We start from the raw sequence: 27996 nt of genomic DNA on the forward strand, positions 1-27996 counted from the left end.
TTGATTTTCTCATTTAAATGGGGGTGTACTGATGCCAGGATTACAGAGGAAATTCCATGGGGAAGAGACAGGGCAAGTCACCTTGTGCGGAACACGTTCCACATTTACTTCTCTAGAAACGTACCCTTCTGTATTACAATCTACCGCTTTACAAGAAATCAGCTATTACATGTAAGGTTTGTTTGCAAAAGGCTTTGAAGTAGGAGGACGATCAAGTCGTATCTGACCACCTCTGAAACATCCCAACAATCCAACAGTTAAAAGTAATATATTACCCACTGCAATCTTGATCCTACTTAAACAGACAAGACTTAACACTAAAATTATTAAGCGTTTAATCATTTAACATAAAAAATACAGGTATTTTATGGTCTGCAATAATTCATTTTGATAAATTAACCTTGTATTTTTTACGTCGGTTTATCGTAACAGTCATAACTGTTCCCAAAATGTTCTTAAGAGCCATTAAGCGAATAAGATTAATGCCTCTTAGCCTTTTTTCAAAGGAAAAAAAGGCCAGAAATGAACACAATCAACTTTTGGAATAATATTGAGTCACACCACTCCACACTGCCCTGTAACCTAGTCACAGCTGCAAAGTCAATGGAAAAAGTACATCAGCAACGTTTCTTAAAAAAGAAAAATAATAATCCTTTTTACACCATGAAGTACATTTTATGTATTTTTACATAAAGTTGTTTACACGGGATGACTTTTACACTGTACATGTTTTTTGATGTTGAAGCATATACATACAGAGAAAAATACTGCCACAACCAATACACTTAAACACCTATACATTATTTACATTTTAAAATATTTTACACAGCTCCAAACCAGCAGACTCTTTTAGCTATATACATTTCTCAAACTGGAGTGTAAAATGCTTACAGTTTTTTAACAAGGGAATTTCAACATAAATGCTGCTTTCAGTTCTTTAGCAATTCAATGGACTCAGGTGTTAACTTTGTTCCATGCCAGCCATCAGTGACAAAGCTAAAGATTCCACTGCAAACCAAACCATAAAAAAGTAGTTAATATTTGCATTTGCAGCAGTCTGCGAGTATTTACTGCAATATCCAATTCTGTAGTTTAAAAGAAAGACACTAGCTTTTTTTTTTTTAAATTGTAACACTCAGGATTTAAGATGGTAAGACATTTTATGAATTTCTGACAGTTTAGACAATATTTTACCACCTTCACCATCAGTTATCTATTCGTTACTTCAGGTGGTAAGAACTGATAAGAAAATAGTTCATTTGTTTGAAATACTACTGCTGTACACAAAAAAAATGTTGTGGGAGGTTATATGCAGTAAGCCATTCTCACAGATGGCTCTTGCAGACAAGCTCTTGTAGACTGAGTAGCAGTGATGTCAGATATAACCTCTTTTGGAAACCCATTCAAACACGACTCTACACCCCAGCTAACTCCATTCAGCAGGTGCCCCCCAACTCAAACTGGCACTGATTAGCAATTTAAGCCAATATCAGGCTGCAAGTAGAAGCACAGACATGTCATCTTCTGGTGTTTCTGCTACTGAGGAAGAAACTTCCAACAGACAGGCAGAGCCAAGAGCTCGGTGCAGTTGCAGCTGAAGCACCATAATACAAAAATTTTATCTGTTCAACATATATCACAGGTCTCATGCAACAACAACAAAAAGAATGCTTTTCTATGCTCTCTAAAACTTTGTTTAATTAATTTGTTTAGAAAACTGCTTGTCATTTGCTTAGCTACATCAACATCCCCTCATCTAGAAAATAGGTACGCTGAAGACAGCTGCCATTAAAAACCATGGCATGAACACTTTAAAAAAATAATGAAGTTAACTTATTAAGAAGTAAGGCTTCACATCCCTCTGTGAATACCTCACAAAATGAGATTATTTAAGATGTATTGACAAACACTGAAACAGATTAAAATGTAAATACATTCCTTGTAACGCTTGTGTCCCAGTAAATGCAGGTATGTGAAAACCCTTGTGTACTTACAGTGAGGAAAAGAGCCCCGACAGACAGCTTTGTTGAGAACAGTTACAAGAAACATGTGACAGTTTTTAAAATCAGATTCCATCTTCTCTATGGATTCCATCCTACAAAACAGTTTAACAGAGGAACGCTTAACAGACTAGCCACTATGTTATCACCAAAATATGATAAAACTTCACAGTAAATGAGAAAAGTACTCTTTGCATAGCATTGTGGCTTCAACTTACAGTATTCAGTTATCCCTGTGTATACCGCTTCTAGAAAACAAAGGCGATTCTGACAGGAGCATCTGAGCGCTATCACAACGGCACTAATGATTTCCTTATCATCTTGGAAATTTCTGCAGTAACCAGGAAGAACTGTGTGGTTCCAACTGACAACTATTATTCCTACATAGCTTTGTATATCAAGACAGCCATTCCTGGTTCCTATTGCTTCAGAGCTCCTTGGGGTAAACCTATTCTGCCAAATAAAACAGGGACACCCACAGTGCTTTACTGTCAGCCAGCTCTTGAATTCCACTCTGGACAGCGCCAGCTGGTGCTCAGAGGAGGGAGAAGACGTAGTTCACAATAGTCACTCCTTTGCTTTTCCCCCTCTCCCAAGAGGACGCAGATGACAGCACATCAGCTATGACTTTTTCCTGCCACATCCAAGAGCAGGCAACCACACGCCCTGAGTTTCAGTCTTTATCAACAGCCTTGACAAATTATTTCTGACACTTCAAAACCCCAAAATAGCAACTTCCGAATGCCAAAGAGAGCAGGATCTGAGTTCTAGGTAGAATCTGTGCCAAAGAGTATTAGTTCTGAAAAATATGGATGAGAGCCAGTCCACACCAGCTGGCCTCTAGGTCACGGATCACGCCTTGAGTGTCAGACATAGTCTTGGAGACTTGCCCTCTATCATTCGTCCTTCAAGCAGCAGGTTACACAAGCAAAAGTATAAACTGGGAGAGAAGTGGCTGGAGAGCAGCCCTGCAGAAAGGGATCTGGGTGTGCTGGTCAACAGCAGCTCCATGAGAGTCAGCAGAGTGCCCTAAAAGCTGAGAGGGCAAACTGCCTCCTGGGGTACAAACACAGCATAACCAGTTGGTCAAGAGGTGATTGTCCTGCTGTATTCAGCATTGGTGTGGCTGCACTTTGAGTACCACGTGCAGTTCTGGGCCCCGCGATTTATTAATAAGAAGGGTGTGAAGGTCCTCGAATGCCTCCAGAGGAGGCAACAAAGCTGGTGACAGGGCTGGAAGGCAAGTCCTGGAAGGAGCAGCTGAGGACTCTGGGCTTGTCTAGTTTGGAGAGCAGGAGGCTGAGGGGCAACCTCATGTCTCTGCAGCTTCTGAGGAGGGGAAGGGGAGAGGGAGGTGCTGAGCTCTGCTCCCTGGGATCCAGTGATGGGACACGTGGGAATGGCTCAAAGCTGCATCAGGGGAGGTTGAGACTGGGCATGAGGAAGCATTTCTTTACCAAAAGGGTGGTCAAACACTGGAACAGGCTTCCTAGAGACGTGGTTGATGCCCCAAGCCTGTCAGTGTTTAAGAGGCATTTGGACAATGCCCTTAACACCACACTGTAACTTTTAGTCAGCCCTGAGGGACTAAGTGATCCATGTATGTCTCTTCCAACTAAAATAGTCTATTCTATTCCAAAAAAAAACCCCAGATCTTATTTTTAATCTTGTCTAAGGGACAACTGATTCACAGACCAACACAATCTTATCTTGGAAATTACAGGTGGATTTCTAACTTCAATCATTGCACATAAGGAAGCACACATCTTTTCTAAAAATCCCAACTATGACAAAAATCTCAGGTTGTTTCCACAGAAAAGGTACTATAGGAAAGGGTAGACCAAAAACAACTTCAGAATTTGAGAATTTGAACTAATGGAATCAAGCATTCTGCATGAAAATCTTGACTCCAAAGTGAATGGCACTGAACATACACTGACTCCAGTGCATGAAACGCATTAAGCTCTGAGTAAAACAAATTTCACTTCTGCTAAGAAATAGCAATTAGCCTCTGGTATCTGCTGCTAAATACTGAGCAAAAAAAAAAATCTCAAAATCGTATTCTGAGCTGTGAAATTGTGACCATGTAGAATTTTAGGTAGCTGTACTTACTTCCAAGCCCCCAGACCAGCCTGCCAACGGTCTGCAAACATCAGTACTAAATTTAACACTTTCATTATAGCTTCTTTCACAAAGCTCACCTAAAATAACCATTAAAACAAAAGGAATAACAGTCAGAAATTCTTGTTAAGCATGATCAATTTAATTATGAAGCTGCAATGCAAAGGTATCCCATGCCATTTAATCTGATGTGTAAAAACGATCTCCCAAGTACAATGTGATTCTTCCAAATTTGTGTTTTGTATTTGTTCTCTAATTCATTTCACAGCTTACTATTTTGACGAGGACTAAGCACAGACAGTATGTGGGATAAAAGGCTACAATGCTACCCCTGTACCTTCTTTTCCTGTCATAACAGTATGTATAATCCTTATTACATCACCAAGCCTCAGCTTAAATCCACCCACCTCTTAGATACAAATGAGTCACGTAAAATCCCATATAAAGAATATAATTTGATCTTCTCTCTTGACAGAATTGAGCCGAGACTTGCAAGAGAAACTGGATTTCAGTGCTAAATCTGTAAAAGCTACTGTTTCCTCAAGAGTACCTATATATTCCTTAGTATGTTTCTACTGAAAAGACAGCATAATGAGTACTAAACTATGTTCTTGTCCTACTAAACTCAATATATCAAATATGCCAATTCTTTTACCCACCTTCTCTCTCAGTAGGCAGCGATCATGGATTGTAGACAGATATCTGTAATGAATCTTTATCAATTGATCTAAATCTTTGGCTTCTTCTACCTGATGCTGAAACTCCAAGCCTGTACTATGAAGTATCTTAAAGAGAAGACCATAGTTATTAAAATCCACGTTGTACACAATTGCTTATGACTATCTTCCGATATTTTTAAGAGCCTAAAATTACCTGATTCACTTACTTGTCCCTCCCAAATTTTAGGTTTACCTTCCAAATTACCATGAATATAGCAAAAAATTCAAGTTCTTCTCATAATTGCACAATGACATTTCTCATACAAATAAGAATATTGCCATTGCACTCAGGCAGACAGACTATCCCCAGAGGAGCCAATTTGGAGTATTTTTATTAAAAGCAAAAAAAGGCAATAGTAGAGAAGATATGAATCTACAGGCATTGCCTCTATATTTGAGAAGTCACGTATACACTTCTGGATCTGTATCCTAGAGATTTTTGAAAAGGATCCATTTAACTATCATGTCTGTAGTAACACTTCAATAAGCAAAATAGCTCTTAAGAGAGTAACAGCTTACAGAAACTGATTTTTACAGGACTGTGCTTCAGTCATCTGACACTGGGAGAAACAGTCAAAAAGAACTAATAATACCCAAATATAAATCATATGCATGTAGAACTTCTAAAGAATTCTTAGAATTATTGATTTATAGCTGACGAATTAAAACTGAAACATGTTTAGGTCAAAATAATTTTGTAGAAAGGACAGTAGACTATGACTTTGCTTTTTAAAAATTTTTTTCAATGAAAATTATTACTGCATTTCCAGTTAGAAGTTGATATAAGCGAAAGTGTGATATTACACAAACCCTAGTCATGATGTAGTTGTGCAGGCTGTTAACAAAATGCATAAGTTTCACTCTTAAGAGGAACATGCGATGTATTTGTTGCTTTATACTTTCTGTTTGCAGTCCAAATAGAGGAAGTGTTCCTTGCTCTGATAAAGTTCCTTCCTTATCCTGTGGGTTTTCTGCAGCACAGACTAGTTCTACAAAGAAAAGGCGAGAATATTATATTGCAGTGTGTATGAAGACAAACTGTATCTACAATGTTAATTAAAACTGAAATTTGTTATTTCTTATTATTCTGCACACAATACTAATGTAAGATTTTTCTTGCAGTGCAGATGTGCTATTAAAATATAGCGACAACATACTGAAGTTTGACAGTACGTGTACAATGCAATTTGATAAATACTAGAATAGGAAATGCTATTTAAGAGCTAAAGACTATGTGAAAGCTAAAAGGATAGAAAAAAATCTACATTAAAATAAAAAGTGTATATTCTCTCCACAAAGCACAAGGCTATATCCATAAAGTTTAAACAACAGAAACCCACATACTTTTATGAAGAGAAATACTTAATTGGTGTACAGAATAGAGATGAACCTATCAACTTTCTAATTTATTTTTCTAGGATATGATGTGTGTATCCAGTTTATATGGGACATGAAGAATATCAAAATTAACCTGGTGAAGGAGACACTAAGCAATCTGTTTCTACAATCTCCAAATATTTAAATTATAGCTTAAAGTATGCATTCCAAACTATCTAGTTTATTGTTTCAATCTCAATTAGAGTATTTTTTATCCTGTTTTCTTAACTTGTTTGCAAGCTATTACTCATAAAAACTTGGACTACACATAAAGCAAAACATTAGAGTGTGGTAGACAGACCTTTCAACAGCAAGGTCTGAAGACTGAAGTAACAAGTTTCCAGTATAACTAACCAGACCTGAATCAAAGAGACAAAGGGAATGCATGAATAACTAGTGTCCTTGAGGCTAAAAAGAAGTTAAAACCATGCTCAGCCTAATACATCTCATTTTCAAAGCTAATAGAGATTAATATTTTATAGAATGAATCAAAATTCTGACTGGTTTTTACTACTTACTGCAGAAAGCAGCAGACTATTTATTTGTTGTCAAAGGATGTAGGGAGGCAACTAGCAAAGTTAAGGCCTCCTTAGAATTAAACCTGGCAAGAGGGGTCAAGGACAACAGAAAGAGCTTCTTCAAATACATGGCAGATAAAACTAACACCAGAGGCAATGTAGGCCCACTGATGAATGGAGCGGGTGCCCTGGTGACAGAAGATACAGAGAAGGCACAGTTACTGAATGCCTTCTTTGTCTCTGTCTACTCTGCCGGAGGCTGTCCTGAGGAACCCCGTACCCCTGAGGCCCCAGAGGAAGGCAGGACAAGGGAGGAGTTTGCCTTAATTGTTAAGGACTGGCTTAGGGACCAGTTAAGCAATCTGGACATCCATAAATCCATGGGTGCAGATGGGATGCACCCGCGGGTGCTGAGGGAGCTGGCTGAGGTCATTGCTGGACCACTCTCCATCATCTTTGCCAAGTCTTGGGAAACGGGAGAGGTGCCTGAGGACTGGAGGAAAGCAAATGTCACTCCAGTCTTCAAAAAGGGCAAGGAGGAGGACCCAGGCAACTATAGACCAGTCAGCCTCACCTCCATCCCTGGGAAGGTGATGGAACAACTTATCCTTGGTGCCATCTTAAGGCATATCAAGGATAAGAGGGTCATTAGGGGCAGTCAACATGGCTTCACCACGGGGAAGTCATGCTTGACCAACCTCATAGCCTTTTATGAGGACATAACGAGGTGGATAGATGATGGCAAAGCAGTGGATGTGGTCTATCTTGACTTCAGTAAAGCATTTGACACCGTCTCCCACAGCATCCTCACAGCTAAACTGAGGAAGTGTGGACTGGACGATCGGGTAGTGAGGTGGACTGGGAACTGGCTGAAGGAGAGAAGCCAGAGAGTTGTGGTCAACGGGGCGGAGTCTGGTTGGAGGCCTGTATCTAGTGGAGTCCCTCAAGGGTCACTACTGGGATCAGTACTATCCAATATATTCATCAACGACTTGGATGAGGGAATTGAGTGCAATGTCAGCAAGTTTGCTGATGACACCAAACTGGGAGGAGTTGCTGACATGCTAGAAGGCTGTGCTGCCATCCAGCGGGACCTGGGCAGGCTGGAGAGTTGGGCAGGGAAAAATTTAATGAAATATAACAAGGGGAAGTGCAGAGTCTTGCATCTGGGCAGGAACAACCCCAGGTTCCAGTACAGGTTGGGGAATGACCTATTAGAGAGCAGTGTAGGGGAAAGGGACCTGGGGGTCCTGGTGGACAGCAGGATGACCATGAGCCAGCCGTGTGCCCTTGTGGCCAGGAAGGCCAATGGCATCCTGGGGTGTATTAGAAGGGGGGTGGTTAGTAAGTTCGAGACAGGTTCTGCTTCCCCTCTACTCTGCACCGGTGAGACCTCATCTGGAATATTGTGTCCAGTTCTGGGCGCCTCAGTTCAAGAAGGACAGGGAACTGCTGGAGAGACTCCAGCGCAGGGCCACAAAGATGATGAAGGGAGTGGAGCATCTCCCTTATGAGGAAAGGCTGAGGGAGCTGGGTCTCTTTAGCTTGGAGGAGACTGAGGGCTGACCTCAGCAATGTTTATAAATATATAAAGGGTGAGTGTCAGGAGGATGGAGCCAGGCTCTTCTTGGTGACAACCAATGATAGGAGAAGGGGCAATGGGTTCAAGCTGGAACACAAGAGGTTCCACTTAAATTTGAGAAGAAACGTCTTCACAGTAAGAGTAACAGAATACTGGAACAGGCTGCCCAGGAGGGTTGTGGAGTCTCCTTCTCTGGAGACATTCAAAACCCGCCTGGACACCTTCCTGTGTAACCTCATCTAGGTGTTCCTGCTCTGGCGGGGGGATTGGACTAGATGACCTTTTGAGGTCCCTTCCAACCCCTAACATTCTGTGATTCTGTGATCTTTAGATAATAGCCCAAGTGTTTACAGTATGTTTCATTGAAGAAGTTTCTTACCATCAAATCGCAAAACATCTAGACTGTACTTGGCCCACTTTATTTGTAGTAAGAGCAGAAAAACTTGATTGTAAATTTTTTGGCACTCTAAGCTTATAACTATATCCACAGGCCAAGGAACCTAAGAAAAAGAGAGGATAATCAAGACAGAAAATGTAAGTCACTTTAATACAACATTTTGAATCTGTTCTAGTATAAGAACTATAGCAATATTAACTCACTACCTTGTAACTCAACGTCAAACCGTCTAAGGTGTGGACAGGAAGTTTCTTCTTTGCTGTATCAACATTTTCAAATGATATAGACAACCTGTGCAAGGAAACAAGCGATTTAATTGGTAACATACTGTTTTAAATTAGTGGTTAGGTTGGTTTGTTGGGGTTTTGTTTGTTTGTTTGTGTGTTTTTTTGTTTTTGTTGGGTTGTTTTGTTTTGGGTTTTGTTTTGGTTTTGGTTTTGGGTTTTTTTTTTTATGTCTTCTTGCTAAATACCAACTATCTGATTTAATCTGGTAAGCTTGGGTAGAGGAGATGACAACAGCTTAAAACTTCATTAAACCAGATTATTGTAATGAGTACGCAATAATTAGTATTGTGCTACGCAAGTTAAGTACATTACTATAGGTAAGTGTAAAAGAAACTATATTTTGCAGGATTTTGCATTTTACCTTGAACTGTCCTCTGGGTAGCGCTGCCCAACTGCTTCTTGAAGTTGAACATTTAAGAAAGCAACATTCTGCCAAGTTTCCTTTTCTCTAATTTTGTCAAAAATAGACGTATAGAAGTCATACATGGTATCTCCAGCTTCAAGTAAGAAAAAGTTTCTCATTGCCTGCAAATATTCTACAAGCCTAAACAGGGAAGAAACATGTAACGATTCTTTAGTCTTAACCATAAAAGTGAAATCAAACACAACTGTTAGAGAAACAAAAATCTGAAAAACTCCTCACTACAAGAACTCTATTGAAGACAAACTTCATGAAGTCCACAGGAAATCCTTTGCTCCATTCTCAGGCAGCCTTCACATACACTCAAATTGAACAAAATACTAAGCCATTTCTTCCTGAGAGCTTGAACAACCCCAGTGACTTCAACAGAAGTGCTCATGGTATTCAGCAGTCTTACGGGCTGGGCAATTCTCAGAAATAGCTCAGAGTTTGGAAATCCCGTCCCTCCCTCTAAACAGAACTTAGGGAAGTAGACAAAATTTCAGAGAGAGTTATGTCTGAGACTTTAATGTGGAGGCCCAGAAAATTATTATATGGATTTTCGTTTTCTGAGAAAGTAGGAAGAATAGTACCGTTACAACTCTCACAAGAATCATGACTATAAATACATTAAGTATTTCAGACAGATTAAAAGCAGCATGACTTATGACTACCTGAAAGTTAAAGGAAATAGGCCATTTTACTTTAAGTAATAAAAAAAAAAAAAAAAAATCACATAATACTCTTTTGCCTACTATTCATTTTATGGTATCATAACTCAATCTCATATTAAACCAATATATTCTGGCTTCCTAAAATTTGTCTTCCAGTTTCAAATGACAACACTACTAAAAGTAATGTTTGAAACAATTTCCCTGCTGAATATCCACTGAAGACAAATCACAGAATGTTAGGGATTGGAAGGGACCTCGAAAGATCATCTAGTCCAAACCCCCTGCCAGAGCAGGAACACCTAGATGAGGTTACACAGGAAGGTGTCCAGGCGGGTTTTGAATGTCTCCAGAGAAGGAGACTCCACAGCCTCCCTGGGCAGCCTGTTCCAGTGTTCTGGCACCCTCACTGAGAAGAAGTTTCTGCTCATATTTGAGTGGAATCTCCTGTGTTCCAGTTTGTACGCTTTACCCCTTGTCCTATCATTGGTTGTCACCGAGAAGAGCCTGGCTCCATCCTCCTGACACTCACCCTTTATATATTTATAAACATTACTGAGGTCACCCCTCAGTCTCCTCTTCTCCAAGCTAAAGAGACCCAGCTCCCTCAGCCTTTCCTCATAAGGGAGATGCTCCACTCCCTTAATCACCTTCATGGCTCTGCGCTGGACTCTCTCCTGCAGTTCCCTGTCCTTCTTGAACTGAGCTTTGCTGTAGATTTAAGCCAGACCAAGTTTTCACCCAGGATTCTATCACGGTAGATCCCCCTTTCCTCCTTAATGATTTTATTGTTATTATCAACTTGGAGAAGAAACACAACATAAAATTCCTGCTTTTAGTGAATGGCATACCACTGGTAATTAAAAAAAAAGTTAAGGAAAAACAAAACTACTTTCTTACCTATAATCCTTTTTTAAAGTTTGCATTAGATTACCACAGCATTCCAAGTAGTGTTTGTCTATGTGAGGATAAAGGCAGGACCTCAGTGTCAGTTCAAAAGTCTGGCAGGTCACTGATTCTGATGATCTATCCACACAAACATCCCCACCAGTAAACTTCTCATGAAAGTCACTCTGTTCCAAATATAACCTCCAAAATAAAACAAACTACTTAGGGAAGAAGATTCATAATTCATATAATATGTTTATATATAAAACAAAAACGTCATACATTCAAAAATTTTAATCAAAATTGGATCTATCTGCTCTAAAATATATGGTGCAGAAGTAATACAAGCTGTCTCACATAACTATAGTACATATATTGTACTGGTTTTGTACGACCAGGAGTAAGAATATCAAAAAGGATGGCATACTGTAATTGCATAATTGCTCAAGGAATAATCCTGAAAAAACAACATCAAGTTCATACACTATACGGCTTAATAAACAAATCCATCACCATAGGAACTTCTAAAACTATTGTGTGCATATACAGCAGTCAGATGAACTTCCTGGGAAAGAAAAATAAAATTAAAGAAACAAAGTAAAAAGTTGAAGAACAGCAAAAAAAGCAAACCCCAACAATAACAAAACAAATCCAAAACCAAAAACACAAACAAAAAACCCTCCACCAGACACATGGAGAATTGGTTTGAGGCACCTTAAATATGGGGTCCCCATATATTATCTTTAATATTATATAATGGGAAGAGAGTATCTGCAGTCTACACTTGGTAAGCTTAATTATTTTGTCACAGAAAGGATCAAATTATTACAATATTTTGTAAAAAGCTGCTCACTAGCTGAAGCCATTGTAAGAGGAAGCCCAGCTCATAGCAGCTATCGCCTTGATAGACTGCATGAGTCAGACATTGAATTAATCTATCCATTTTGACAAATAGAATAGTCCCAACAAACAAAGGAAGTAAGAGTCTTATCTGCTATTCATTATCATTTCTTTAAAAAAAACCTCCTCCTAGGACTGACATAAAAACATGCAGATCACCAACTAGTACTGAGGAAAAACATAAATAGCTATTGTCTTATTTGTAATCACAAAATAAGTAAGATTTTCAAAGTTTGTCTTTCCTTCTAATTACCAAGACATTTATAATACCTACATGACTTCCCTCATTACGAAGAAAGAAGAACTTTTATGCATTAACTTGAATTCTGGAAGACTTTAAAAGTTAAATTATTTAAGCACAGTACAACAGAAGCTGCATTCTTCAAAAAAAATGTACTGGGTGCAAATCAAAGACGTGCACAAATTCTAAGCAAACACATTAAAAAGTTTAGATTTTACAACAGCATTCACTATCAAAACACTTATTTGCTAAAAAACCTGTTATGATAAGGACTATTGCTGTTTTCTGTGCTAACAGATGTGAGTAGCAGATTCATCGCTGATTTTGTTTTTCTTTAACTGAGCACAAGGGTATTGTTTTCTTAGGTTCTGCCACTTATTGTTGGTGCTCCTCTTTATTCCACGCCTGCCTGTTTTCAGCAGCAGTAAAAATCTGGCCTGCCAAATGACACCAAGCAGAACATTGCTCTCAACATCACAGCAGGAAGATCATTCATTTACCTGGCAAAATTAATAGCCAGCAGCGGGTCATGGACATCATCCAGTTCCAAGTGCCTTTCTGCTATAGACTGCATCTTGATCAGGCTCTGCTTCGTGGCCTGCTGTTCTGTGATCAGATCTGGGATGGACTCTTCCCCGTGTCGCAGGCGAGACTGCACCGATTCCAGGAACAGCGTATACAGACTCTTCCGTTCGGCATCTAAATTGGGCAACACATTCCATGGTTAAGATTTTGTTCCAAGAGAAAACATCACCTGAACTACAAGAGCACCTCCATAGTTAACATTTACTTGGTAAGTTTTAACATACTAAATTTAGGCCACTATTCGGGAAAATATTCAAATCCATATTTAACTGAGTATTGCCAAAACAGTAAGACTAGTCCAACACCTGAAGTTGGGCATACATTCAAATAGATTGCTAAATGGGTGTCTGAAATATGAAATATTTCTGGGTCTGTGAGAGAACTTCATCCTTCAGGTGCAAAGGCAATTAATTCTTAGCACCTCAAAACAACCCTGCAGTATTCACTGGAACAGATTATATTAATATTCTCATACCAAAGGGATAAATACACCTGAAGAGTCTCCACAATAATTTAACTATCTCTACTTCTAAACACCAAGAAACAGCAAAACAAAAAAATGTTTAAAAATATCAACATCGGTTACACTGTTGTACTGTTTTACAATCACTCGAGATAAATATCCAAATATCCATATCTTTTATCTAATTATTAGTAAGCTTTTTTTAAAGAAGTTCCAGATGCTATTTCAGAATTATTTGACCCCTTACTAACAGAAAACAACTACTTATTAAGAGAGAACAACCTTACTATTAGAACATACAAACTGCTTTTGCTTGCCTCATAACAAAAAAAAAAAATATATACTTTGCAAGCACATGAAAACAAGGTCAAGAAAAATCTAAAGCAATGAAAAGCAAAGGAAGAACTCAATCTTTATTCACTTTGCTCGTCACTTGTTTGCATTGGAAGAGCGTTTTCAATCAGACCTGCACAATACTGACATTAAACACGGAGCATTATATTATTCTAATACCACGGCAACACGACGACAAAAAAATACACCCATCCTGTTAGATACCCCAAGGCACGACAGTCCACGAACTGACATCCCACCTCTTGATGCGGCCTGCTGCGGAGAGCCGTCTTTGCACTGAAGATTCTTCAACAGCTGCATGGATTTTCCAGCCATGATGATTTGCTTTAGCACAGGTTTCAGGAAAGAGACCATGGTGTGTTGCCTGCTGGAAGGGGCCTGATCGCTGCCAGAACTGGCACTGGCATTGTCACTCATCTTCTCTTCATTCTCCGTCTTCTCTGACACACTATATAACGTGTAGGTAGCATACCAAAAATCTCTGTGATTAACTGGAACGTTTTTGTTTCTGCAAAGAAATAAAAAGGCGTTGAGCATTTCCCTTTTCAAAAGCTGAAACCTCATTATTAGAAGATGCATATCATCTTTGCTCTATGCTTTTCCTCTTACAATAGTCAAGAAGCACTTTCAAAACTATATAAAATAAGCTCATTCACACCACAAGCTATCTGGACACGTCTAGAAAGGATGACAGCATTAGCAGGATAAAGAATCAGCTCACAGGAGATAAGACAAGTGTATAATGAAATAAATCCCCAAAACAAGGTAAATTGAGTAATTATAATTAAATTTGTCCAGGAAGTTAACTATTCACAGTGGCATGCATCCTTAATTAAAAAATGATTAGTTACTAACTTGCGGATGTATTTAAAACCCACAATGAAGCAAATACTAGTGGGACAGCTGAAAAATTCTAGAGTAGGTGAAACTCAATTCTTGGTTTACTTTGCTTTTTTGTGTTGTTTACATCAAGATACACAGTTTGCTCTTTGAATTCAGATGGAAAACAACCTAAATTAGATAATTTAAATGAAGCACAAATATAAATAGAAGTTGAAATCACCCCTGTTGGTAGCACTGAAAACATAACTACAGAGCCATAGAAAGAAAAGTCAAGTAGGACATAATACGGAAGTTAAAGATCTCAGCTACTATGGATTTATTACAATAGCACCAGAATTGTTCTCTTACTTCACACCCACCGTGATCTGCCTTAACAGACAGAGGTTCAATTAAGACTGGAGATAGGGGAAATGGGATGGGCAATTACGAGCCCAAATTCTGTTTCTGTATTCACTTCCCACTTCAAGCTGTCAAAAAGGGACCAGTAAAATGCAGCATACAAACAGAAGAGAAATTAACAACTCAAATAATGTTTAAGATATGTGCATGTAATTCAAGACACCATATTAACTTGTAGTACAAGTCAGAAGCAATGAGTGTTTTAATTCTAAATAGCATTTGATTTCTAAAAACCATAAATCACTAGAAGAATTAAAAAGTAAATTTTGTAATTTTTGCAAATGTCTGGGTTTTGAAAAATGGTTAATTGCTTTTGAAAAAGTCAACACATTCAGAGCCAGACTGCTTATTATTTATTACAGATGGAAAAAATAAAATAATTGATTTCCATTCTAGAACAATACCTGGTAGGGCTACATATCTAATGCAATTTCCCTAAGACGAAGTTTGAGACAAGTTATAAAAGTATGACTAAGAAAGTAATTCTACTTAAGTAAAATAACAAACAAGAAAACCTACTTTTATTGTCACCCTTTACTTTCTAGGTTCTACAGCAGGTTTTGTATTCATATTTACATGGCATTATATGTGTCCAGTATTAGCATTCCTACCTCTGAATGATAAATTCCTTTGCAGGATCAAACAAATTACCATGGACTATCCACTCATCCACTGTCTGTAAGTATGGTCTCACAGTTTCAACCCAGAGAGAGAACAGAAGGGATACCTGAATTAAGGAAGGGGGAGGGGGTGGGGCAGAAAAAGTGGCTGAATGTTTTTATACTAAGTATTAGAAGCAATATGGCAAAGCCTAACCTCTCCATTATGCAATTATGGTTTATAAGATATACATAACTACTGTTAAGGATTTTTAAAGATAAAATGTAAATCTAAAAATTAAAGCTTTGGTAGTTTCAAGAGAAGCTTGCATTGTGCATGCTTCCCTGTGTTACTTTTGTTGTCGCAGTTAGACCCAAACAACAGTTTTCATTTTTTTCATTCTTTTGAACAGTAAGGAATAGTCATAAAACACTCTGTGGTTTTATAATGTAGAAAACAGGAAAACAAAAGGACATTATGACATCTACTATATTTCAGTAATCAAGTTACTGTAAAAACTTCAAACCATACGCTTCAGCATTAACTGAATTATGCAGCTGTAGAAATAGGAGGAGGAAAAGCTATTCCAAAACTCCCTCTTCCATAACAGCCTCCTGGCCTCTGATTCCTCCCAGTCCCGAAACCACACTGCTGCCAACCTCCTCATAAATCTGTTTTTGTCCAGGCTGAGTGAACTCATGTCAGAAAAAAGTAACTCATCATGGCTATCAAATTCATTCTCAATCCTCAGTAGGCTAAGGTACTCCATCACCATAAAGAAATTGAAGTTACTAAACATTCTAGTGTGTCGTTCTATTAAGGAAGGAATAATTTCCCCTACCGTTTGCTCAGATGCTTCTCCAACACTGTCATATTCAAGAATAGCTTTGTAGAGAGTATTAAGCAGGTGAGATGCTCGTACAACATTTCTAGTGTCAGGTGGGACTTCAGCCACTCCTGTGCTGAAAACTTTGTGAAGTACCTTCAGCTGTGCCAGTCGAGGAGACAACTTATCCATTACTATTGAAAGTGTGACTGTTTTATCTGGGGGAAAAAAAAAAAGAAAAAACAAAAACCACGAAGACGTATAAAGGTAACAACCAACAGAAAACCAAATTGGGTCAATGTTATTAATGAGGTTTTAAAATGCAGCATGGCATCTTGCACAGTTTCAAAACGTATCTGCATAATGTTTTTCATTATTCTCTCTTATAAAAATTTCCTTGTGTGCCCCCCTCATGTAAAATTTCCCTTGCACTGTACCTTTGTTGATTATGCATTTTTCAATTTCAGTAAGTTCTTCTTTAAAGCTAATGAAATATTTATACAAGGCCCACATAAAAGCTTGATAGGTTCTAAAAGGGGCTTCAGTAGTTTTCTTGGGAGTGGAAACTGTTCCATGCATTATACTTTCCGGGCTGTGTCCCATCACTTCATCTATAAACTTCTGTAGTCTAAACACAACTTGACCATATGCTGCTATCTGCTCCAATACAGATCTCAGGCAATTCTAGAAAAAAAAAAAAAAAATTTTTTATAATCATCTAATTTTTTTTTATTTTATAAAGCCTAAAAATTAAATCATAATATATTTCTATCAATTAAATTATAATAAAATTCTGCTATCTCTACTGCTTCATCACATTCTCAGATATAGGAATAGCCCATTCATTTTTATTAAATCGGATGTTCTTAGTTTAGTCAAAACACAACTGTGGAAATGTGATTTTTCCACAAGCAGTCTAATATCCTGTTCCCCAAAATTATATCTTCCTAATGACAGATATATTCAGCTGAGATTCAGAAACAACTTACATGGGTTAAATGAGTTACAATGATATCATTCCGCACCGCCACTTTTCCATCATTCAGCTGAAATATAAAAAGCTTTTTCACTCCTGAAAGTAGCCTTGAAGAGAAACAAAAACAATAGTAATTTTCCCCCTTAATGGCCTCACAATTATATAATTAATAAAAGAACTAGCTCTCCCTTGCCTAAAAGTTTCTTTACTTCACATAAAAAGGGACCACAGATCAACTGTGATGCTATTGGTACTCTAAGTTGTTCCTAGAACAAGAGCAATAAAACACTGGCATCAAGTAATCATCTCTTAAAGTTCCTTTCCAGCTGAGATAATTTCCAGCTACAGGATGACTCAAATCTACTTTGGAAATTGGACACTATTAAAAATATCCATAGAGGCAGGATAAGAACAAGTTGATTCCTCTTAACAGTTAGACTTGAATCAATGCGTATAAGAACTACCAAGCCACTTTCTTCTTTATGAATGTGAATGCTTAACACATACAAGCAGAATCTTTACTGTCAGCAATGGTGCAAGCTAAAAGCTCAGTAATAATTCTTTCTTGAGACAAAACTTTGAAGATAAATCTCTCGTTTCCTTGAGAGAAATGCTAAAAGTTAAAATGCAAGCTTCGTGGTGTTGTTCTTACCAAAGTGTTTCCCTTATAACCTGAGTTTCAGTGACGAGTGTTCTCTCTTCTGGCACATATAAAGGATCACTGGTATACAAGTGGTGGTCCCTTATAAAAAGGAAATGAAAACAATTTAATGGCTGAAATAACAGCTGAATCACCTGAAAGTAAGAATGAAGCAATAATCTTAAGGCTCAGTTTTGTTCTAATTATATCAGATTAGATTCAATGCTCATAGAGGCATTTTAAGTATATAAACGAAAGCAGAGTTTGTTTTCATATTGTTAAGCAAAATACTATGGAAAGCATTCAAATATCACCTAGTCATATATAGCAAGACAAGCAATTAAGTAGTAGATAACTAAAGTACTGAATCAGCATTGCTTTGATTTTTGTGGGTCTTCATTTTGGTTTGGGTTTTGTTTTGGTTGGTTTGTTTTTTAAATTCTTGATCCTTGGGTTTTTTTTATTTCTCATTCAAAAAATTTATCATTACTTTCTGTTAAAAATACTAAAGTAAAAAGTAAAATACCAATTTCCCTAACCCATGTAAGAAAATTCACACTTTAGTCCAAAAGTTTACTTAAGAAATGGAAACCTTTGCAGCCACCTAAGAACTTTCTCTTATGATGCTGTGTTACACAATTCTTTGTAAACCTTCCACAGTATTTTTTCGTATTTTAGAGAAATATGGAATGATTATTTGTATTTGTAGTATTTTGACTCATTAATGTCATCAGTGGCAAAGTTCATATAATCATGTTCAAAATTGAAAAATCCAAATTAAGTAATACTGGTTATATATCATGTCTGTAACATACATCTACTAAAAACATTGCAACAGAAACAGCATTGCTTTATTGATGTTACTGACTTCCTAATCTTCACTGTAAATTTTAGTTCATAAGTGGCTAGATAACCAACTGACACCAAAATTCATTCAATTAAGAAACCAAAGATAAATCTAATTATCTGTATTACTGCAGTACTGACACATCAGAAATTGGGACAGAGGGAAGAATCAGGCTTTGTTTTTTTTCTTAATTGATCTTCCTTCTCATTTTCTTTCCAAAACCACAGCAGATCATGATGATATACTGCTTTATGTTCTCACCCCACACAAAATCTGTGTTTAAGACTCACTTTGTAAGGAAGGCACCAAAAACAAACAAAAAGCTAAACTTCAGGGAATTCTTCACTTCCAGGCCAACTTACAACCCACCCATCTTAGTCCCTCAGAGACCTTCATAAGGGTCAAGCCAAACAAAATGCAACAATAAGATCTGGTTCTTTGAAAAAGGAAAAGTCTCTGATATGACAAATGTAATAAAAACTAAATAAAAGGAAAATAATATATTAACAGAAAAAACATCTTGTTTGGTCATCTTATTTGTACCCTTTTAATCCTGTTTTTAGCTAAATCAGTAGTAACTATACTGTCTTTATGCTTCCACAGTAAAGATGTTTAATGAAGTCATTATTTAGCATTATATGCCAATAAGGACTACATGATATTGTTTTCTTACCAGACTGCAGCTAGGTTGGAATGCAAGTGCAAACTATGTGAGAAGCGAGGAGCTCTGCCTGTCCAGTACTGAGGAACGACATGCTGCTCCAGCCAGCTGCGGGCATCAGGTTCACCCACTGTGAGAACACATGACAGTCAGTGAGGTATTTTTATTTATTCAGGAAATGCTTATAAAACACAGGAAAAAGTTATTAATAAGCCTACCTGAGCCGCTGCAGAATCACAGATCTTTTAAAAAAAGTTACAGTTTACAACTATTTACACTTTACTGTACTCACATGTATGATACCATCATGCACATCACATAGAGATGCCTCATCTAAAAGTTGCAGAAGTCTTAAAAAATAAACCTGGAGATTTGTGTAGTTTCCAGTTCTTCCTCAGGCAACTCTCAAATGGTATATACAAAACCAAGCTGACTTAAAAAATAAACTGACAAATATCACCAACTTTGTCACTAAGTTCCTTTTTGCCATGCATTTAGTACATCACTTAAAAATGTTTTGGTTTGGTTTGGTTTTTTCTTAAATGTGATTATTAAGAAAAGTTTACCTAGTCCCAGTTAGATAACTTCTTGCTTATGCAACATATGACTATTCACAGTCTTCTTATACAAGGTATCCTGTATCCTACAATATTCTATGCAAAAATTTACAGCTATAGTTAGTACTCCTTGAATCTATTCAAGGGTGAGCCACTAGTGTTTTAATTAAATTTTTTTTTCAAAAATACTTCATACCCAGAGCTAAGTCAACTGTTTCTGTTGTCCACCAAATTTTGTTTCAGCATTCTGATTCTTAATAATAAAAAATTACATTACATCCATACAACTACATGCCACATTTACAGTATCAGTTTTCATTGCTATACTGGAATGTCCCTTGTATACTCCCACAGAAATAAACACAATTCTTCTCCATTAGCAACACCAGAAATCAGATCAAACCCTCCATACTGCTGCTTTACTGTTAAAAATGATAAAAGCAGTAGTGAAGAATAAGGTGCACCTTAAAACTACAACTACAGGTCTAAAACACAATACCTCTCTCCAGAATAATAAAGCTGCATTAGCTTTCCAAATTTGAGTATGTATGACTGTATCAGAATTATAGCTTATTCTAACCTTTCCAGGAAACATTAGGCACTGTTTTCTTATTCGGATCTTGGTCTTCTAAAGGTGTCCTGTCTACTTGAATCCCCGAGTCCTCCCTGCTCAAAGGCTGAGTGTCTTCCTCCTCTTCACTTTCTCCAGACCAATCCTATTGAGCGCAACAAAACCCAGTACACTTTAGTACAGCAGAGCGGACAGATCCATATTCCCTTCCTATTCAAGCCAAACATAAACTATACTCTTCTTTCTTCCACTGTAAAGTAAATTCAGGACACCAAGACTAACATAACTGTCTACCAGAGACTAGTTTCAGTTCTACATGACATTAATAACTGGACAAGACCACAGAACTACAGAAAGTTCTGATTAGGAGCAGGCAGGGGTCAGCAAAAGGAGCCAGTTTAGTTGCAGGACTAAGTCAAAAGATGGTGTAAACCAAAAGCATTTGTATTACTGTTACTCTGCTTCTGTATTTCACAGCATTATGTAAGAAGCAACGTATTAGGGAATCCTGAGAGAATCAACTTGCGAAGCATACAAACTAGGACAACTCAAGCAGTTCTCTAACATACTTCAAAACAGCTTATACAGTCTGGGTTTTTTTTGGGGGGTTGTTTGTTTTGTTTTGGCTTTTTGTGTGCGTGGTTTGTTTTGGTTGTTGGTTGGTTGGTTTGGTTTACCTTAAGAAATTACTTACTGGTGTATCTACGCCTGGGCCAAAATAAATTTCTTCTCCTTCCATCAGATACTTTCCCCAATCAAATTCTTCTTCATTTTCTAAGAGAAATATAAATATAAAAATAGTAAATATCACATAACTCTGACTTTTGTTTCCTCTAAAAACACTTCCAAAGTTAAAATTACCTAGTTACTCTAAAACTAAACCAAAAAGCATTCCTTTCCACTTAAGGTTACACCACTGTTCCTTTAACAGCACGGCACGTAAACTGCAACTTATCAACCCTGTATACTCCTCACTTATTAATTCTCAATTTTTTTTGCTTCTACACTCAAAATGTGCAACACAGCGTGCTATCAGTACATTTATCTGTATTATGGTACAGCACCCTACGCTTCAATCCTGGAAAAACATGCAAGTATGCAACATATCACTTAGTGTGACTAATCCCGTTTAGCTTGGTGGAAACATTCTAAATGTATAATTTAAATATGCACAAGGATCCTAGACTGTAAACAACATAAAGCAACAACTGTCTTACTCTCTGAAAACGACACCACATATCCATGATGTGATGTGTAATACTTTAAAAATAACAATCACACAATATATTATATCTTAAACATGAAGCTTACTCAACTGTAATTAGTGTTGTTTGAGATAACCTCTTCATATTCACATTCCTGGAATGGGCTGAAAGTGCATTCAAAACACCGCCGAGGGAATGTGCAGAGATCATTCAAAAAGGAATCTTAAGATGCAAGATTTTCTTTAGGTTAGTCTGAAATGTTCTTCTTTCAGTCTATGATACAACACTGTAAACAAATGGGGGATGGTATCCACTCAAATTTAAGCACAAGCCTCGTTTTTAGGCATGGAGTGAAACAGTCCTACTTTAGAAAGCAGGCAGCTGGGACCTCCCTCTGGAAACCTTCAAAGGTATCTCCCTTTCCTCAGCTAAACAGGGAACACAGGAATTTACATCACCAAAGCTGTTTCAATAGATCTCCTACTGAGGTGCAAGACAGAGACTGGGGACAGAAACCCCTTGTCTGTCTTTGAGCATGTAAGCACGGCTGAACAGGTGGAGAACATTAGTGATAGTGGCACAAGGAAAGAGTTCCCGAGGTACTTTGGTGGCTGGAAAACTTAACTAGGCCATATAACATAAATGGGGGTAGGAAAGATTCACAGGCTATTTTAAGTGTATAAATCATAAAAAGACAATCAAGAGAGCACCTTGAAGGAGATAATGAAATGGAGAGGAAAAATGTCCTTCTTATCAGACTGCATTAACAGATCGTACCTTTCATTAGCAATATAAACATCTTGTAAACTTACCCGCTTCTTTGACTCTTGGTTTTTCCACATAGGTGGTGTTGGATGGAGAATCAGACAAACACAACAGAAGAGACAGTATGGAATAGTGTGTATCTGTCTTTAAAACACATCAAAAAAAAAAAAAAAGCAAGTCAGTAAGTGGTCTAAGAGATTTTGGTTAGGAACAAACTCAGCCTATCATCTGCAGGAATGTTCCCCATTAGCTCCCATTCTCCAGTCCTGAACTACAAAAATAAGATCTGCAACACGATATTTAATTTTATCCTTTATCTTTTGCCTTCTAATTAGCCAATGAATACACAAATACTTCAAAAGTTGCTACAGCATAAGCTGCCTCTTACTGAGCTGAAAATCAAAGAATATGGAAAACAGATAAGAAGAACCCTGAAGTACTGTGGAAATAAGAAGTCACCAGAGGACAAAGGATAACAGATAGCTGCATTCATGTGGATGAGGCAGAATGACACCAGTAAAGGGCCTGCAGGAAGCCAAACCTTAGGTTCCCTTATTCGTATGGTTGATTATTTCAAATAGAGGCTAAAATGAAGTTACCTTTAGCAAAGTTACACTTTGCTAAAATCACTACATTTTACTATCATTATCTTTCCTCATCTGAAATCGACAAAAAGCATTTCACTCAAATATTGCACTAAAGCAGTTGTGAAACAGATGCCTTCAATCAGGTTAGAATACTGTGCCAACATTGGTATGCTGCAGAGGTTTGTGTTATGCTCTATTCCCTAATACTTGCTTAAAGCACAACCATTTCTTATTAAAGCAAGATTTTTCTTTGGCCCGATTCTAACTTTTCAAAGTTCTTCAGCAGACTATTTCATACCTAGACACATGGAGATTCTGTTATCTACATTCTATATACTTTGACACATAAATACACACACTTATGAAGCTGTTTCAGAATGAGATCCACTTGTAATAACAAAAATAATAATAAAAATTCTGATATAGCAGCATCATACTCATCTAGTACATATGGAATATAATATGTTCCTACTGAACATTACTGACTCTGCAAGAGTTTGCCATAGAACACCAGTAGGTCATTGACAGAATCACATATGTGAGTTGGTATTTCACTTATCAGTCATAAAACTGATAAATACTCAATCTTCCCAGTTACATGCCACTGCTAAAAATGAAATGCAGTTTAATTTCCCAAGTATGAGATATGATCTACCTCCAGCTAAACTCTATTTGCATTTTCAAAAGGGGGAAAGAAAAAAAAAAAAAAAGGGCTCTTTCAAATCTTAGGATACTTGTAACATTCAAATATTAAGTACTTGATAGGGCTTTTTGTTGGTTGGTTGGTTTTCATTTTATTCGACTCACAAAACAAGCACAACTAAAGGTACTTTTAAAAAAATCTACAGAGTATAACTGAAGATTTGCGTAACCTATTGAGGGTTCCATGGATTTCTCCACAAATTAGAGGCAACATAAAACTGTACAAAGAAAGGTAAAGGTCAGTTCAATGAGAAGTAAAATCGGACTATGACCCAGAACACAGGTCTATTAAAGAATATCATTATATGGAGTGCCACCTCTTAAATCACAAGCTTAAATTTCCCAATAGTAGGAACTTTCAGTTTTCAAAGATCAAATTCATTATTAAAGCACCACACTGGAAAGTGTCTGAGACAAATTTTGCCATATCCATCCAGTCCATATCCTAAACTGATTTGATACAAAGTGTATCAAAGCTGAAACATACACACAGTCTCAATAAGGAAGCTATAGGGCAGGAGGACTCCCTATGGAAATACTGAAGTCAAAACAAGATGCATTACTTAGGGTAAAAAAATTGGGCAAAGAGTAAGAACTGCTCAGTTCACCACTGTTTTAGAACAGACAGGAATCTAGATTCTAGGTACAACATTTGTACAATGTTGGCCATAAAACATCTGCGCTGCAACAAGAAGATGTCCTTTAAGCCATGAAACTGCATATGCTGAAACTCTGACAAGACAATAAACACATTCCTAAAAGAAATGGGAAAACTAAAGAATACAACCCTGAAAATCCACGACATGAACAGCAACTGGAAACCGCACTGCTCAGTCATCTGAAATTTCTGACACAACTTTCCAATTAAAGTCTTCATCATCAGTATAAATGCAAGAGTGCTCAAAAAAAGAACAAGGAGATTGCAACATACCTTCGTTTCTTCAATATTTGGGAGTGGCGAGTTCAGAAATTTTTCTGTTAGTCTTTTCCAGCTCGCAGCTTTTCCAAGGTCAGAATGAACTATCAATTTTTCATGTATTCTAATAACAAAAATAGCATCAAAAATACTCCAAAAAAAAAAGTTAACTAATCCATTATTAATACATAAGCACAAAACTTACCCTTCTATCGTCCTCTCTACTTTGTGACTGTTCACATCAAGAAAACGGTGAAATCTGTGCAAGAAATCTGCGTTAGAATATGCTGAAAAAGGAAGCTTAAGTAAGGAAGAAAATAAAGCTGACTTACATATACGAGGACAACATTATTAGTTTAATAATGCATGCTTAATTCAGCAACAGCATTACCCATCAAAATTTAATCTCAGTGTCTCATAGCTCAAGGAGGATTAACTACAATTGACCTTAAAGATGCAAAAACGGAACGTAGGTTACATTTAACCAGCACTTTAAGCTGAATGGAAAATGACTACTGTATCAGCAAACTAAGTAAATAAAGTATGCTATCAGTTAAGTCAAGCGGAACAAGGAGATCAAGAACTGTGTTGTCAAAGGTACAAAAATTATCTGGGATTTGCAACACAAGCACAGGCACAACAAACACCCACATGGGGAGGCCTCTAAACCCAAATGAAGATCTGGTATAAATGGTAAAGTGCCTTAAAGAAAAGAGTTTAATCAAAATAAAGATATACCACCAAAGGCGGCATGTATAGGGACAAAATAAGAACTCGTGAAACGTAAGATGGACTTTGCAGAAGAAATTAGAACATGAACAGGGAATAGGATGTGACAGCAGTGAGCTCTATGTGAAGGTCCCCAAAGTCAACCCAATGTTTTGCCTCAGCTTCCAGCAACAACTGTATAGAACGCAGGGGGTAAAACTCTCATGACCACAGACAGAAAGGAAAAGTACTGGATCTGAATCAGGAGCAAGACTTAAGCTAAAAAGACTGAATTTGGAAAGACAATCTAAAATCACCACAATATCAAAGTAATGAACTAGAAAATGAAACTGTAAGGCAGGTAGCAATGACTTTTAATAAGCATCACTGGAAGATAAAGATATGCCCATATTAAAGAAAATTTTAAAATCACTTTGTTAACCACAGAACCATTAGTCTGATTTCAGCTGTGTGTAAGGCTTTGGAATAATACACGAGAAAATGTAATATTAGCTAGGTATCTGACATTTAGGTTAAGAAAATACAGCTTATCTCATTTATTACAGCACCTTAGCTTACTTAGAAAATCATTAGTTCAAATGGAAAACGGTGGTAAGTACCAGAACTGGAAGATTTAGAAAAACAGTCTGGAAAGACAACAAAAACAAAGAATCTGCACTGAAAAGAAAAATTAAGTTGATGGGAAGTTATTAGTGAAATTCCTTTAGTCTATTACTTAAAGTTTTAATTAACAACTCTGACACACACATGCAAAAAAAAGCATTGACTTTTTCAGGCAAGCTGGAAACATCGTGAATAAATGAGGACTATTGTGCTGCATGGAAAGAAACAGATGAACCTGAGAACTACAGCATAGAAACATCATCAAATCCAACAATACAAACCACAAATTCCACACACTTGAAACTAAAGAGATTTTCTGCTACAAAATAAGGTCTCATGGTTTGCAAATACGATATCAGTACATCTCAGGCTCCTGTTGTGCACACATTTTTTTTGACATTTCTGACACGAAATCCCTCCTTTACCCAACTGTCCCTGTTAAAACAGTTTGTCAACAACTCTGCACCACCCGCTCTGTTCTCCTGACATGCTATTTAAAAAACAAACAAACAGACAAACAACAACCCCACAATTCCCAAATCTAAAAGAACACACAGAAACAGAGGGACAGTTGTCACAAGAGGAGATGGAAGACAGGGCACATTTACCTGGCTCTAGAAACCCTGCTACCATTACCAATCCTCAGACTCAGAATAATGACTGCTACAAACTCCTGCTTTGATGGAGCTACGAAACTAATAAATGCAATCCTGTGAGGCATTACACAAAATACTTCTGGTAAATACAGGGTGTTTCAAAAAGATGGACCTGATTTCAAACTGAAATTACCTTGAAACTGGGTCCATCTTTTTGAAACACCTTGTATAAAGAACACAGGGAGACAGCAGTTACAAATACCATATTCCTACATTCCAAATGAATACAACTAGCCTCCTCAAAATTCAGCAGAGTAGAACTTGTCAAAACACCAGCTGCAGGTCATACCCAGCTCTCCCAAACATCAGACTCACTGTTGCTGTTGACCAACAACTATTTAGCTATTAAAACAGTTTTATTTGAGCCTATTAGTAGTTAGGATTCACAGCCCGACTTGATGCAATTATGCTATTGCTCGTCCCCCAAAAATGGATTTAAACAGCATACTAATTATAAGAAGTATTGATTTTATAGGGATTAGGTACTTGCTGCATGAAGTAAGTACATAAAGCTCTGAAGAGGCAGTCGTTAGTGATAATATGGGAAATTAAAATAGATCATGTAAAAATTGGCAGCAGACACTGAAATGATAACTATGATAACAGAAAATACAGCATGTGAAACTTCAGTAAGGACCCCTCAGACGGCAGTGTAATAGAATTAAAGGGATATAGATGCATTACAGGTTAATAAAGACCATGTTTATGACAAGCTCAAATAACACCGAACACATTATCTTCTGCAGATTGACAAGCTTTCATAAAAGCAGCACAGCGTTCTTGGTTAGAAGCTTCATCTTGATTTGGTGAGGATTACTTCTTCACTTCCCTCCAACAAACAACATTTCGGGCGGCTAAATGAAGGCGCGGAAAAGCACCTTTTTTTTTTTTTTTTTTTTTTTTCCACAGGTCAGGCGAAAAGCCCTAGAAGACCGAGAATTAAAGATGACTGACTAATAACCCCTGGCCCTCTGCCTCGCAAACGGCCCCCGATGTTACCCCAGGCCCCCTGCACGGCGGGTCCGGCAGGACACGGCCCCGTCCCACACACCCCAGCAGCCACACGGCACCTCCTCGCTGCTGACGGGCACCGCGGGGCTGGAGCTTCTTCCCCGGGGCGTAGAGTTAAAAAAAAAAAAAAAAAAAAAAAAAAAAAAAAAAAAGGGGGTGGGGGGGAGCGGGCGCTGACCTGAAATTGGACCAGGCGAAATTCAGCGCCGTCTGGAACCGGCCGCCGCCCAGCTCCTCCTCAGGCAGGCCGGTCACGCTGCGCACCAGCGCGCGGACGGCCCGGTCCTGCTCCTGCTCGAAACGGCTGCGGTGGCCGGGGGAGGCCAGCGGCGCCGCCATGGCCCCGGCGGCAGAGGAGGAGGAGGAGGAGGAGGAGGGGAGTGGGGCGGGTGCTGAAGG

The 27996-nt window shown here is 37.8% G+C and overlaps 1 protein-coding gene across 4 annotated transcripts; it reads right to left on the reverse strand.

Annotated features, from left to right (window-relative positions):
- On the reverse strand, positions 1 to 27937 carry TUBGCP5 (tubulin gamma complex component 5). Of its 4 annotated transcripts, XM_065629576.1 has the most exons (24): positions 27776 to 27937; positions 24804 to 24857; positions 24614 to 24722; positions 22441 to 22537; positions 21740 to 21850; positions 21118 to 21197; positions 20433 to 20568; positions 19308 to 19425; positions 17800 to 17889; positions 17161 to 17254; positions 16609 to 16855; positions 16187 to 16389; positions 15357 to 15472; positions 13743 to 14011; positions 12602 to 12800; positions 10973 to 11161; positions 9363 to 9545; positions 8921 to 9005; positions 8697 to 8817; positions 5651 to 5829; positions 4781 to 4906; positions 4113 to 4201; positions 1995 to 2095; positions 1 to 1008 (listed from the first exon to the last, which is right to left on the reverse strand). In XM_065629576.1, exons 1-24 carry the CDS (start codon positions 27934 to 27936, stop codon positions 962 to 964), a joined length of 3204 nt encoding a protein of 1067 aa, XP_065485648.1. In that variant the 5' UTR covers position 27937; the 3' UTR covers positions 1 to 961. The 4 variants fall into 4 exon arrangements, with proteins under 4 accessions (XP_065485648.1, XP_065485657.1, XP_065485672.1 ...); XM_065629585.1 differs by lacking the exon at positions 21740 to 21850; XM_065629600.1 differs by lacking the exons at positions 21740 to 21850; positions 24614 to 24722; positions 27776 to 27937.
- Between the last annotated feature and the right edge of the window lie 59 nt (positions 27938 to 27996).

This window comes from Caloenas nicobarica, chromosome 1, assembly GCF_036013445.1.
Source record: "Caloenas nicobarica isolate bCalNic1 chromosome 1, bCalNic1.hap1, whole genome shotgun sequence".
Lineage (NCBI taxonomy): Eukaryota > Metazoa > Chordata > Aves > Columbiformes > Columbidae > Caloenas > Caloenas nicobarica.